The 15,222-nt window shown below is 41.2% G+C and overlaps 1 protein-coding gene across 1 annotated transcript in view; it reads right to left on the minus strand.

Annotated features, from left to right (window-relative positions):
• Positions 1-8,216, minus strand: part of LOC308303992 (palmitoyltransferase ZDHHC20-A-like) — an 11,732-nt gene extending 3,516 nt beyond the window's left edge. The window contains exons 1-8 of the mRNA XM_080748540.1: positions 8,096-8,216; positions 5,592-5,618; positions 5,055-5,149; positions 4,209-4,329; positions 3,504-3,573; positions 3,363-3,395; positions 2,991-3,111; positions 1,208-1,340 (exon numbers count right to left, since the gene is read on the minus strand). Coding sequence (XP_080604666.1) covers positions 1,208-1,340; positions 2,991-3,111; positions 3,363-3,395; positions 3,504-3,573; positions 4,209-4,329; positions 5,055-5,149; positions 5,592-5,618; positions 8,096-8,213 — 718 coding nt within the window. The 5' untranslated portion in view covers positions 8,214-8,216. The remainder of the gene's footprint in view (positions 1-1,207; positions 1,341-2,990; positions 3,112-3,362; positions 3,396-3,503; positions 3,574-4,208; positions 4,330-5,054; positions 5,150-5,591; positions 5,619-8,095) is intronic.
• Between the last annotated feature and the right edge of the window lie 7,006 nt (positions 8,217-15,222).

The following is a 15,222-nucleotide window of genomic DNA, read 5'->3' on the forward strand; positions in this document are numbered from 1 at the left end:
AAAAAAAAAGGAATAGCCTAGCAGGGGTCTTCAAGGCTTTTCAGGTCAAGGACCCCTTAGCTGAGAGAGTGATGAACCAGGACCCCCCTCCCAAAGTGTTGTATTAACTTGTGTTGCACATTAAATTAAACTTTTTTCAGAGATTTAGATTCATGGACGTGTTATAGCATCATCAGTGTATGTTGGAAACTATTTTGGCCTCCATTATATATTATGTCAGGGTTCTTTAATGTTTTCAGGCCAAGGACCCCTTGGTTGAGAGAAAGATGAAGTAGGGAACCCCACAACTTTTTCATTGATTCTATATAGTTTCATTGCTTGACATTACGATCATCAGTGTATTTTGGATTCATGTCAATTTGTGTTTTCAGATATTTAACCACTTGAACCGTCAACCTTTCACTCTGTACTTAGTCTGCTCTTTTTCCCCTCTACACCGAACCTCTTTGCCAAAAATAGCCGATCTACAAGCTCACAACGCCTCACGCTGCGAGGCATTGTGAGCTTGTAGATCTGCCATTTTTGGCTAAAGTTCTCAGAATATGGACGCTAAGGTTCAAGTGGTTAATATAAAAAAGGAGAAAATAAGTTTCTACCCCACACAGATTTGGAGGACCCCCTGTAGTAACTCTGAGGACCCCCTAGGGGTCCCGGACCCCCTGTTGAAGACCCCTGCATTATGTGACTTTATGCATTTGGCTTGGTGTGAATTAATTGTTAAACGAAGCGATACTGCTCACTTTTATGTTTATCGACATGGGAGCCACATGCATATTAATTGTAGTTCTCTAGTCCAGAAGTTGGCGTAAACATTTTCTGTTCGGGATCAGTTTCCCATAGCTTTATTTGATTGGCTCAGCAGCAGATTTGAACAGGAAAAACATGACACCTTCACATGTGTTTCCGGTTCAAATGAAACTATGAGAAACTGACCTGGAACGGGAAATGTTTATTCTCCCTTCTGGACAAGGTAACTTCAGTTATACACAGATTTAGTTTAGACGTCGTCTCGTTTGATCAATATGGAGAAAGGTTCGAGTCATACTGGTGAAGGCACAAGTCAGTCAAAAGTCTTAGGTGTTAAATCCAAGTCGAGTTGGAATTCTTTTATGATCTGATCAAGTGTAAAGTTGGCAAATAACTTAAGTGTGACTTGAGTCGAGGTCATGGTGACTCGAATCCACACATCTGCAACTACAGTACCTACCTATAGTTGTCCTGTTCTTTCCTATGAGCCATAGATGGTAGCTGAAAAGTGACAGGATGCTGATGAAGAACATGGCCGCCACAAGAAACAGAAATAAGATGTGGAATTTGGCGTGGTTTTCTGGCAGTTGTTGCTGAAGAAGGGAGAAACAAAGAGGAAAACAGTGGGTTAAGCTTTCGTTTTTCCAAATGTTCAGTGCAGACCAAAGTTGAGTCAGTGATGGTGGGGATGACCTCCTCATTCCAGATTAAAAACAAAACTAAGCTGCTTATGTGACAAATAACAAAACACCCAGATAGTGTGGAATTTAGACCAACTCGTGCAAGGACTTACACAGGACTTAGTGTACTGTAAACAAAAACACACAGTATAAAACATAGTATTCTAAGCAGCCAATTCAAGAACACTTCACACTCTCTTGCAGTTGGACAGTGAAGACAAGGGCGCCATTGTCTCAAGTGAAGCCATGTAAGGCCACATAGAGAGAGAGAGAGACTTTAGACTCAAAATCTGATGTTAAACAAATACAATGTACAATTTAAGCATTTAGCAGACACTCTTATCCAGAGTGACTTACAATTGTGAGATTGAAATAAGCAGAGTAAGCATGAACTCTGGTCAATAAGCACAGAGAGCACAGTGCAGTGCCTCATATAAACTAGGACATCAGGTAAACAGTGAACATAGCATCTGTCTAAACAACATGCTATCGAAATAACTACCAGGTAAACAATTATAAATCACAATAAATCACTTTCTTATTTCATCTAAGAAACAAAAACATGACAAGCTAGTGATCAAGATATGCCATAGTAGCCATATCTTGGTTAATTGCAAGCATCAATCGAAAGAAAGGGTGTCAAGAAGGGGTACAGGGGAGACTGAAGTGCTGGGGGGTGAGGTAGAGACTGAAGGGATGAGTCTTAAGGTTAAGGCGGAACATTGGGAGCGAGTCTGCAGTTCTGACAGCAATGAGGAGTTTATTCCACAGTTTGGGAGCCAGGAGGGAGAAGAATCTAGGTCACATAGAGTGTTGTCCATGGTGTTTTAGGGAAGACTCATACACTATTGCTGTGTTAGCTGATCTAAGTAAACAGGAAAGGTTGTAGGGTTTGGATCAGGTCTGGAAGGTATAGGGGTGCCACGCCTTTGGTTGCCCTGTCAGCCAACATCAGTGTTTTGTACTCGGTATGGGCAGCAACCGGGAGCCAATGAAGGGAGCAGAAAATTGGGTAGACATGTGAAGATTTTGGCTGGTTGAAGACCATGTGTGCTGCGACATTCTCGATCATTAGGAGGGGCTTATGTGAGCATGCCGGGAGGCCTGTGAGGAGCGAGTTACAGTAGTCAAGCTTCGAGATGGCCGAGGCCTGGATAAGGAGCTGGGCAGACTCCTGGGTGATGAAGGGTCTGATCCTTCGAATGTTATAAAAGTGTAAACCTACAGGAGCTAATGACTGCAATGTGTGGCTGCAATGTGTGCCTTGTGGGGCAGCTGACTGTCCAGGACAACACCCAGGCTCTTGGCAGTTGGAACAGAAGCCACCAGGGTCTATGGAAATAGTGGGATCCTACATGGGGAACGACTTACCTGGGAAGCAGAGTAGCTCTGTCTTATCTATCAAATAATAATGAGAGACACTGAGTAGGATAGTCTGTTGACTGACTGATCACAAGTCAATCCCTGCTTGTCTGACCATTCACAGTAAAGTTATCAATGTCAATTGAATTGTGACAGTACTGTACAATGTACAAATGCATACGATTTTTATGTTATACTTACAGTCCAGAATTTGATGAAATACTGGACAACTGTGGCCGAAATTACGGCACAATACAGAGAGCCATAGAACAGGAACAATACAAAGAACTTGTAGTTGGAGAATCCCACACAGTTATTCACCCTGAAGAAAAGAAGATGGAAAACAGGAGGAGAGCCAGATAGAGAGAGAGAGAGAGAGTCAAATACCATAATACTGACGGAACTTACAGTACAGAGCATGGGAATAATCCTTTAGTTAAGATACACCAAATATATTCAATGTCTAATGGAGTAGATAGCAAAACAATTCTCATGGATGTAATGGGAAGGCAAGCACATATTGAATACATGTAATGTATGGCTACTGCTACACTCAAGTGAGGAATACCATACCAGGGGCAGTGATGGTCCATCTTCAGCACACACCTTTCAGAACACATAGTCAAAAGGACAAGAGAGATGACGAGGGCTTGTTATTACAATCTTATTAGACATCACTGGCAGATGTTCAAACGTAAGACAGTAGACACTCACATCTCACAGGTGGAGCAGTGATGGCAGCGGTCTGGTTTGATAACCTGACAGTGGTCGCAGTATCGGACAGCTGTCGGAATCAAATGTAAAAAGGCTACAAATTACGTTACAGTACACAGTTATAATTCAGATTACAAAAAACAATTACCACAAAAAAATCCTTCAGGCACTCTTTATTAGTAGCATGCTGCCTGTGTCAGATGTTTGCGTTGGATATTCAAAAATAGCAGATATACAAGCTCACAGCGCTGCGAGCTTGTACATCTTCTATTTTTGAACTCTTTCAGAAAATCTTGGAAGTGTGAGAACTACTGATTTAGAAGGCATTTGTAGAATCGGCCTCAGGTCTTAATGGGTTATGGTTGATTTGGAAGGGACAGTTAATAGTGTACATAGACAAAGTTGAAAACGACAATCAAAAAATGCAAGTGTCACTGTGCTTATAGAGGTTATGCGCGTGACATCATCATCATAACCGCAAGTTATGAGGGAATGCCTACTGAGTGTCAAAAAAATAATAATACTTTCTGGCCTTGCACAGCCCATACATCCAAACAGAAAAGTCCTATCTGATTGCATTAAACGACGTTAGACGATGGCAGTCTAACTGCCACTCGATTTGCCACTAGATTTTCCATTAATTTTATGCATGCACATAGCCTCTATCGTGAACGTTAATTTCCATGATGCATTATACTGCCTCACCGCCTCCTGCTGTCTGTGTGAACACTGGCAGTTCCCTGGCCACTCTCTTCAGGATCTCATGCTGCACCTCAGATCTCTCCTCTTTCTCATACAGTTCCTTCTCCGCTTTGGGCAGACCGAACTGGAGGAGAGAAAAGAGATGCCTCACACACACACACACACACACACACACACACAGGATACGACGTAGCCTAATTTTCCTTTGTGCTACTTAGTGTGAGAGACTGCCTACTTGTATTTAGATGGCTTGAAGGAGAAAAAGATAACTATTCATGTGGAAATATAGGGATGGTCCGATCAGGTTTTTTGGAACCGATCACCGAGCACCGATCACAAAAGTTTGATCACCCGATACCGATCAATCACCGATCCGATCAAGTTATTATTTATATATTAATATTATTTATATTTTCTAAATGTTAATGTTTTAACTTTAATGCCTTATAGTTATTTACCAGCATTACTATGTATTTATTATCATAGCAGTAACTAATTATTCCTTCAGCACTGTGGAAATCAATACCCCAAAATGGCCTCAAGTGGGCATACTGAACGGCTGGTTGATCGGATGCACCGATCGGATCGGATCGGTGAATTTACCTTTTGATCTAAATCACCGATTATCGCCGATCACGCTTTGATCGGCCCGATCCGATCCATTGCCGATTGATCGGTAACATCTCTAGGAAATATATATCTATTATCTCTACACATTCATCATAAAGTAGAGTGACCTACACAAATGAATCATCAAAATAATTCAAAATCAATCAAATCAAATTGAAATACAATGAGTGAAATGGGCGGACACACACACACACGCACGCACGCACGCACGCAGCTTACCACTTTGGAAGGGAGAGCCGGTCTGACGTAGATGGTCTTCCAGTAGGACCAAACAAACATGAAGAAGAAGACGTGAAAGATAACCAGGTAGCAGACTGTACGGAGTAGGACAGAGACACACATCAGTTCAACTGAGCCCAAAAGGCCCGATCAACCTACTGTACGTAAAACCTACTCTTATTCCTCTTTTACAAACTATTCAAAAATATAGAATTTGGGTTTTGCCCCCCCGAGCGCTCATAATTCAGCGTCTAAGCATTTATTCATGATGACATAAGACACCAGGGGAGTCTAACCTATTGCATGCTTGCTGCTTGAGTGTTAGTTGCAAGTCAACTGTTAAATGTGCATATTTCAGTGTAAATACAGAGACGACAAGATAATCACTATAAGGAGTGTTCATTTAACACTGAACAGTGTACTGACTTTGCAGTTGTACACTGACATTAATTGAACACTCAGTGTTCAATTAATAAGAATTACAGTGAAGGACTGTTAGTGGAACAGTTTGTGCATGTGTGTGTGCACGTTACTTACTTCGTTCGTCATTATTTGGAATTGTAACTGTATGAGACCAACAAGAAGAAGAAAATGGATTAGAGAAGTCTAATATACACTGAAAGTGAAACACACATTGTCCATCGGTTCGGCTATGGGAGTTTTTCTTTAAATCTCTGAGACGTTTCCACCCCGTTGTATCAATGTACACTGATTTTAGATGTCAGACATATCGGTAGGCTGTGGAGATCTCCAATTGGATCAGCTGACTGCTTCCACAATTTTTGAAAATGTTTGAAATAACTTTTCGACATGGAAGCAGTTATGACAAATATATAATAAATAATTTGCGATTATCTCCAATGATTGTGATTAGGCGATGATGTAATAATTGTGACAGGCCTACCACCAATAGCCCACCTAGCCCCTCGTCCCACTCCCAGACCCCCCTCTTCCACATCAGCCCACCCACAGTCACCATGCGGTCTGCAGCCTGGCACAGCCAGCGGTGAGCATCCTATAAGAGAGTGCTTTGTCTATGCAGTAGGGATGTCCCTGCCCTGACCAGGGGTGTCGCATCAAATTCTGGGCCCTGGGTACAAGGATTCACTGCGGGCCCCCCATGAATGTTCTCCATAGGGGGAGGGGGTTTAACCCATTTGGACTGGGAACGCATTATTTTGTGCTTTAACTATTGAAACATAGCAGATATACAAGCTCACAGCGCGGCACCGAGTGCCACGCTGCGAGCTTGTAGATCAGCTATTTTCTTTTTTTAAATCATGAAAATTTGTCTTGGAATATTTCAAATCCTTATAAGGTTTTTTGAAAAACCTATGTTTCTATGTCAGTGGTGCTCAAAATCTTTTCATATCAAGGACCCCCAAAATGATATGTATTTGGCCACGGACCCCCATCTCAAAATATTTAGTTCCAGGGACCCCCCCCCAGAAGCAAAATTTGAGTTACAAATGTTGAAAAATACATATATTCAAAGATTTGCACACATTTTCACAGCTTTTCAAAAATAGCAGATCTAAAAGCTTGCAGCGTGGCTGTGAGCTTGTATATCTGCTATTTTTCAATAGCTAAAGTATAAAATAATTAACGCCCCTCCACCTTGGGCCCTAGCAACTCAGTCCCACTCCCCCCCCCCCCCCTTGTGACGCCCCTGCCATGACCATGGCATTGACTGATTGACTGACTGACTGACTGACCCCCAGGTCAACTTACATGTTGTTCATAGATACAGTGTCAGTTTGAGGCTGAAAGGGAACCAAAACAATAAGCTACTGTACTGTGTGCAAGAAAGGCTGAACAAGTAACCTCGTGTAAAAATCCTTGGTCTTAATTTGACTCCTAAGAGTGTACAAAATCAATCTTACAATTTATCTTACAATAAAATCCTTGGTCTTAATTTGACTCCTAAGAGTGTACAAAATCAATCAAATGGGTCCATGGTCGGTCCATATAGAAATATGACTTTGCATTTAAACAACATATATTGGCATATTTCATCCACTGAAGTCGACATGTTAACATGAGATGCCAAGCAATTATACAACTCTGGAATAAGTGGAACTCTTGTTTTAGCCATACAGCTGTATATGTGTGCAGAGATTGTTTTTTAATAGTGTTGCGTTATGCCTAGTTGGACCACTGTTACAGAAACAAGTTGACCACTAGTCAGCTTAAATACAGCTGATTCAACACATTATATCCATTGGCCAGATAATGGTACAAGTTGTACAAGTCTGCTAAAATGTTGTCTACAGCACACAGTAGTACAGTATCCTCAGTGTTATTTATGTATTTTTAACAAATGGATAAAATGTGTACACTCTTAGATACAATTAACATGAAGATGTTGCATTTTCTATCATTCTATTGACATGTGTCATTCATAGCAGAATATTCCACATTTGTTGTATGAATTATATTTTATCATTCCTATTCTATTCTTCACAGGAAGACTGTCCTCCACAGTTCACACTGCGACTTGGCTGCTTGTTCATTTTTTATAAACTGCAGTTAATAAACGCATTAATGCACTTTGCATGCGTTTCTGTGAGAATGAGAAGCTATTACCACTTCTGTCAATATCAAAGTCAAAAATGTATATGCACATCCATCTCTCAACAAAATGGTTAGGCTGGCATGTATATGTTACTGTTTATGATGCTGTTTTAATTGTCTGTGTAAAAGGAAGAAACAATGCATGCATATTAAGTTTGAGCTAATTTACTTTTGCCCAGATTTCAGAAATCAGTCTACTATGGCAGTCACTGTAGCTGTCCCTATTAGACCTACGTGGTACCAACACGTTTCAGACAATTCTGCTAAATACGTTCCTGCATTTCTAAATAATAAATATGAATTATGAATTATGTGAACGGTTTATTATTCGGACAGGATGTTTGGAAAATCTCAGTTATAGCTACTGTAACCACTAACCACCCAGCTGACCAAAGTTGACAACAACCTGGAACAGGAAAGAAACGCACCGATCGAAATGAATGGTAGTCTACAAAGTGCATACTTACAGACACAAAGTTCCACGACGTACGCATAATAAGACCAGCCGACAACCAAGTTTATAAAGAATACAGGGATCCAATTGAGAGCCCGTCTGCAGCCTCTCAGTACATGCGAGGGCGCCATCTTTAATCCGCGTGTAGCTGCTGGACATTAGTGTGACGTCAAGGGGCTTTAAAGAATGGAATCACTGCACAGTGCACACACACGATCAGGAGGACTTGTGTTTGTAGTCCGGAAATGTAGTCCTGTGAAGTACAGTGATGTACAGTGGTGGAAAAAGTACTCAAATGTTTTACAATATACTTACTTACTTTACATGTAATCACATGTTTTTGTAAAGGTATCAATACTGCAATGTAGAAATACTCTGTCCTGAATTCTAAAATTAGTAGTAGTAAAAGTACAGTATTTCAATGGCCTACTTGAAAATGGATAGGCCTACTCAAGTACAAATACCTAAAAATTGTACTTAAGTACAGTTGTAGCTGCCAAGTGCCAACAGAATTAAAACAATATATTTTTTTATATATTTTTATGGTTCATAATGTCTTTTGTTTGGGCAATTTCATGTTTCTATGTTTCTTCCTTTGTTTTTGTTTTCCTGTGTACTGAGGTGATTTCTGTGTTCTTGATTGACTCAGGTCACACTGCTCTCTTGATCTCTGATCTGTTGATGAGCAAGGGTGGTTGGCATCACCGTTAATTAGCAGAGCTGAGGGGGACTGAGAGACAGTTCATTCTGAACAGAGCACTCGAGCGGATGGGGAAACAAGCATAACGCACTGCTGCTGCTGTTTGAGAGTCAAGAGAGTTGCATGCTGGTTAAGAATCATATCAAGAGTTGATGCGGCCAATGAGGTAGGCCTATGCATTATTTGAAAGTGTGTTTGTTTGTTTGTATGTTTTGTTTGATCATTATTCTTTGTGAGAATGTTTGTTTACAGTTCTCACGGCATTTGGTGTTTGGCATACAATGGCAATAAAGCATTGGTGCTAATAAATGTCTCTACATATTAATTAAGGAACACCTTGTGTCTATCAACCGGAGGGAACTACTAACAGTGAGAACTCGACACGAGGTGAAGGGGGCTGTCTGTGCACCTGCTTCTAGGAGAAGGGGCCTGTCATGCCGTCGACCGAGCTGCAAGCAAGTTTCCAGCTACAGTGACTCCAGCATCGTACAGGTAAGACTGTGCTTATCCAGGCAAGTGGAGTGCGGGAGCTTTGCGTGGTTAAACCAACAGAACTTAAGTAAATGTACTTAGTTACTTTCCACCACTGCCTGCCTATCATTCAATGTTTCATTAATGTTAATTTAAAAACGTTCGATGTATGCTTAATATATATACTGTGGATGAAACCCCCCAAACCTGATTTAATGAGGAAAAATGTTTTTGAGGACTAATTTAATCTCTCAAGACAGGACCACTGCCTTAAAAAAATATGTTTTAGTTGGCATAAAAACAGACAAACTGGTGAGGGAGTAGATTAAGAAATGGGAGGAGCCAAACAGAGATACTGTTTTACACAAAATAAATGGTACCCCAAGGGGCAGAAATAACTATTTCCCCCTTTTTTAATTCCCAATTGTCACAAATCAGATATTAGTTGAGAGGGTGCTCTTCACAACCTCACATATCTTAAACTTTCCTATTAGGCTATCCACTGAAATTGAGAACAAAAACACTTGATGAAATAGAAACCCAAAGGAGTATTGAGTTAATTTTGTTGTAATTTCATGAGGAAACATTTCTCAGTTTGTTTGTTCTTCAGAAGATCTAAACAGTATCTTTGAATTTGAACTCACGTTTGTTTGTTTATTGAAGGAACTCCATTAGGGCCCACCCAGACGATTTCCGATATTGTACAAGATCAGAACTCGTGGCCGGGGGTTGATCGGTGATCGTTTCAAATGACAGCGATCCTCTTTCTTAAATTCGGGGCCGATATATCCCGCTGTGCAAGTATAATATCTGATACCTTTTCAATCGAGCCAGATATCCTGGATTGACCGCCCCTAGCGATCTCGGGCCAGGGTTGAGTGGGGAAAAAGTTTTATTTTATTTTTTTCTGCGCAGTTGATTGAATAAAGAAACAAGGCTCCAGCCTCCACGGAAAGACAAAGTGGCAGCGGTTCTCAAACTATGTGTCCCGACCCAACGTGGGGTCGCGGAAGGTGCCATGGGCTCGCACATTGCCGACCAAAAAATAAATAATGAATATAACCAAGAAACGCTTAAAAAAGTGAAGTTGTTGCGACCAACGTGAAGCGAACGGACACGTTCCCAGCCTACTGTGTAGGCCTATAACGGCCTATAACGGCCTATAAAATATATATTGTTTTTAATGAGACATGCATTGTAATTAGGCTATGCTCCCAAATCCATATTATTATCGTCTGTTCGCATATTCAATGAGTCCCGCAGTGCTGCCAATCTGCTGAAGGTGAAAATCATGGAGGTTTTTTAGCGAGGTGAAACGCCATCAAAAGCCACCTCGAAGATGCAGGTTGGAGCGTCATTTATATGGAGCATGTATCACATTATCTGCGGGGATGGGCGACATAAAGTTCTCGAAAATGTTCTGTCTATCTGTGACACGGAGCAGAAACGCACCGAGGAACGAAAGGTGTTTAGCTGCACGTGGTCGTGCAACACCAAACAAAACAAGAAAAAATAAACTAAGTTTGAAATTGCCTACTTTCCAGTATGATTTCAGTTACTTTACATTACTAACCATTGCTCAACGTCTTTCAGGAGATTCTCTAGTCTCTCCATCCCCGCACTCTTCTAGAATGGTGCAGATTGCATACCCCAACTTAACGCAGTGTGCAATCATAATGCTTGCTGCGCGCACGGCTCTGTGGAGAGTGGGCATCTTATAATTTTACATTATAATAAATATTGGCGCTGTGGATTCTGTGTTTCTCGAACATTTCAAGGTCTCCCCCTTCTACTCTTGACAGTGTACAAATGTGCAATGTGCATCAAATGGTCATCAGCTGCTTTTTCTTTTTCTTTTTTTGCGCAGCCTCCTCTTAACAAGGCACGCATGGTGCTTTCATCAGGCTACCAATTAAATATTAAAACAGCGAAATTAAACAAATATATTCGCTATATAATAAAGAGTCTCTCTGTCTCTCTCTCTCTCTCTCTCTCTCTCTGTCTGTGATATATTTGTGGCTTATATTGCAGTATTGATACTTTTACTTTAGTAAAGAATGAGAGTACTTTTACCATCACTGCTCAAATTAACTGCTCATCAGTGTGAATGCTTTCAGGTGTGCATCTGATCAATGTAGGAAATTGCCCATTACATCTGTACGACATCAAAGCGAAATGATGTGAGCGTGAGAGAGGTTAAACTTGAACTCTTTGTCGGTCTGTGACTGTCCCACGCCAAATAATTTCCCTCATTATGGGGCCGTGGTATTAAAAAAGTTTGAGAACCCCTGGACTAGAGTATCAAGGCATAATATCCTTTCTGCCTATAGCCTATAGCCTATCACAATGTGGAAGTTTTGTTTGACTCATACCCTCTTTACTGCCTTTGTGCTTCAGAAAGTACACCATTGAGGGAAAATACATGATATAAAAAAATATATAAATCCGACCCCATGCTCATTTATAAGTTCAGTCTCATTTAAATCTCGTTAAACATGCTTGTCGAAGTTGTCGCTCCTCTGGTCAAGGTGTAACTTTTACCTCTCCATTACACATCGTGTATAAGAAGGACATAATAACGCAGCCATCCAGTATGATTTCAGTCACTTTACAGTCCTAACCAACATATTTTAAGAGATTACAGTCTCCATCACTGCCACTCTTCTGGAATGGTGCGGTTTGTACCCAAACCTTCGCAGTGTGCCATGTGATGCGCATCCAGCAAGACACGGCTGAGAGTGTCTCGCATCTCCAACATCATTGATTTAATAAAATCCATTGCCTCATCCAAGCCTTCAACCAACTGTCCAAAAAGGAAAATGGACCTGTAGGGTTCATTTGGTTCCATTACACTGTCAAGTTGCACTTAGGCCAATTTAGAGCCCTTAATACACGGGTGTCTCGCATACATGTGATTTGACATCAACGTTAACAACGTGTCAAATTAGTATTACTCGTCGTCGACGAGTAATACTAATACCATAATTTGTGTTGTGTTTTATTGTCAATCTTGACAAAATCACTACTGCGACGCTGTCATTAACAAGTAGCTAAGCTATAGTTTCAAGCATGTAAAAGGCAGAGGAGGAGGTGGCTTGGATATAATCTGGAGTAATCCCGGGAGCTCATTCAGACGACAATAATTGCAAAGGATTTCTACCCGATGGCCCGAGAATATTAAGCTTGCCAGATATTCTCGGAGGCCCTTCCGAAGTCATAAAAAGTCCATTAACATAATCCAATCGTGTCGGGGTCCCATTCAAACCCAAGACCGAGTCCAGGGCCGAACTCACGATTTTCCCGGGGAGGTCATAAAATTCAGCCCGAGGTCTGATCGGGCCCGGGATCTGGCCAATGTGAACGGGGCTTTAGAGACTCACAAATGAGCCTCCTTCCTGAATATAGCAAATACGATACAAAAAAGTACAAAAACTACAAATTACAGTAAAAGAAAAAACAAATACATTTTAAAATGAATAAAAAAATAAATTAACATTCTAAAATCAAATCTGACAGTCAGGTCAAATGAAACAAATGAAACAAATATACAAATAACAGTTGCATAGTTTCTTGGCAAAATATCTCTTGATATGTTTTTTGAAAGTTATTTTGTTAAGATAGAGGTTGAAGTTGCACAAAAAACAAACCTGCCCTGCACAGGTACACATTTCCATTTACAACCACAAATCCCTTTCCACAAGCTCTCAAATCATCATATACACTTACTCAAATTTGTTAAACTATTGCAACTTATTCATCGATTTTTTATTGGAAAATCTGGTCTTAGCAAGCAGGTATGGAGTTAATTTAGTTGCAATTTCGTGAGGAAACTGAGCTAACGAAGCGTTTAATATGTTCAATAAGTTTGGCTCTGTAATTTTTTACTGAGCACCACATAATGTCAGAAATGTAGAACATTTAAGGCCTTTAGCAATGAACTGCCTTGTGTGGCCGTGAACTATCTTTCGTAGGTAATTTGCCTTTCATAATATTTAAAGCTTGTTCTCCTTTGAGCCGGCGAACTACAGTAATAGTCGGGGATCCACATGCCCAAAAGCTCAAGGAACACCTGTTTCGAATTATATCAACGCACTTAATGCGAAATATTCACGTGTTTTCAGACGCTTCAATGCAGAGGTATCCGTAGATACCGGATACTGGGTATCCCGGTATCTCACAGTGGATGGTTGAGAAAAAAACAATGAAACAGTGGCTTGATTAGTAGTGAAATGTCGACATCTAGTGGTCAACCTCAGAGGTACACAATAATAAAACCTGAGCTGAATTGCAGCATCGAACTAGAGGCCATGGATTCTCTGTTCCCCGGTGTAATGCTCCACGCCACAGACCCCGACGGAGCGGCGCGGTATTGGGCGCCTATGACCCCCGTGAGTCGCCACAGAGGCGAGCGCTAGCGAGCCGAGTTGCCGCGACGAGCGGTGGGAACGGCGACCAATCCCACTCAGCCGCGTTACCGAGATATGTGCCGTTATGGACAGAATAGTAAATATTCAGTCCCTCACTATCCACGTCTACCCCACTGCACGTCTACCCCACTATCCACGTCAAAGATAAATGCACAAAAAAGGAGTCACATCATCCATTCATTAGCTCCGTCAGTAGAGCACGGATGCAACAAACCCACGGCTTGGGTTCGATTCCCGTGAGGGGAATATACTATTCCAGGCGACAGATACCGGCGCATGCGTACATCAAAGTGCACGGAAACAGGATACCCCGTGGATACTCCGTGGATACCCCATGGATACTCTCTGCATTCAAAGGTCTGAGAAATGGTGAAAAAGTCTGATTGAATGCGAAGAGAGCAGTTGAAGCTGGTGCAAGGAATAGGGTTGAACCTGTGATGTTCTGCCGCACTTTTTATTTCTGTTTTATCTATTAGTTTGGTCATTAAGGTCCACAGAATGAGAGGCCTGCTTTGCTGGAAACTTCGCGGAAAAAAGTTATGGCCATTTGTATATTCACTGTCCCATTGACTCCACTAGAAATATTCAAAAAAGAAAAAAAATCTGCTTTAAGTAGCATGTGAGGGGTCAAACTACGGGCTCTTCATCATTCTGAATCCATTGCAAGCATTTGTTTTGCATGAAAAACATTCCTTGGGCAAAATATTGGCCCGTAAAAGCTGTGAAAAGTGATGAGTCATCACTTTTTTTCCACTTTTCACAGTTGAATATTTCTAGTGGAGTCAATGGGACAGTGAATATACAAATGGCCATAACTATTTTTCTCGATGTTTCTGGCAGAGCAGGCCTCTGATTCTGTGGACCTTAATGACCGAACTAATAGATAAAACAGAAATAAAAAGTGCGGCAGAACATCACAGGTCCTCTCCCATTTTGATGACTGGATCCCCGGCTAGTAAGGATGCCGGTTACACAACTACAGTCTTCCGCTCTACCATCTGAGCTATCGAAGGGTTGAGTACTGATGTCTTGGTCTGTATTTTTTTACTTTGTGCCACATGATGTCAGAAATGTGAAACATTTCAAGGCCTTTACCAATGAAGTGCCTTGTGTGGCACTGAAGTAACTTTCAAAGGCCATTTGTCTTTCACAATATCATCATGTTGAAAACATGTCCTCCTTCGAGCCGAAATTGAACCAGCGACGTAAGGATGCCCGTTATTCAACTACAGTCCTCCGCTCTACCATCTGAGCTATCGAAGGGTTGTTTTGGTCTGTATTTTTTACTGAGTACTACATGATGTCAGAAATATCAAAATTTCAAGGCCTTTACCAATGGCCTCCCTTGTGTGGCACTTAACTATTTTTCATGTGTCATTTGTCTTTCACAATATCATCATGTTGAAAACAAGTCCTCCTTCGAGCCGGAATTGAACCAGCGACCTAAGGATGTCTGGTACGCAACTATAGTCCTCCGCTCTACCATCTGAGCTATCGAAGGGTTGAGTACTTATGTTTTGGTCTGTATTTTTTTACTGAGTG

The sequence above is a fragment of the Nannobrachium achirus genome (genome assembly GCF_963921795.1).
Source record: "Nannobrachium achirus genome assembly, chromosome: 19".
Classification (NCBI taxonomy): domain Eukaryota; kingdom Metazoa; phylum Chordata; class Actinopteri; order Myctophiformes; family Myctophidae; genus Nannobrachium; species Nannobrachium achirus.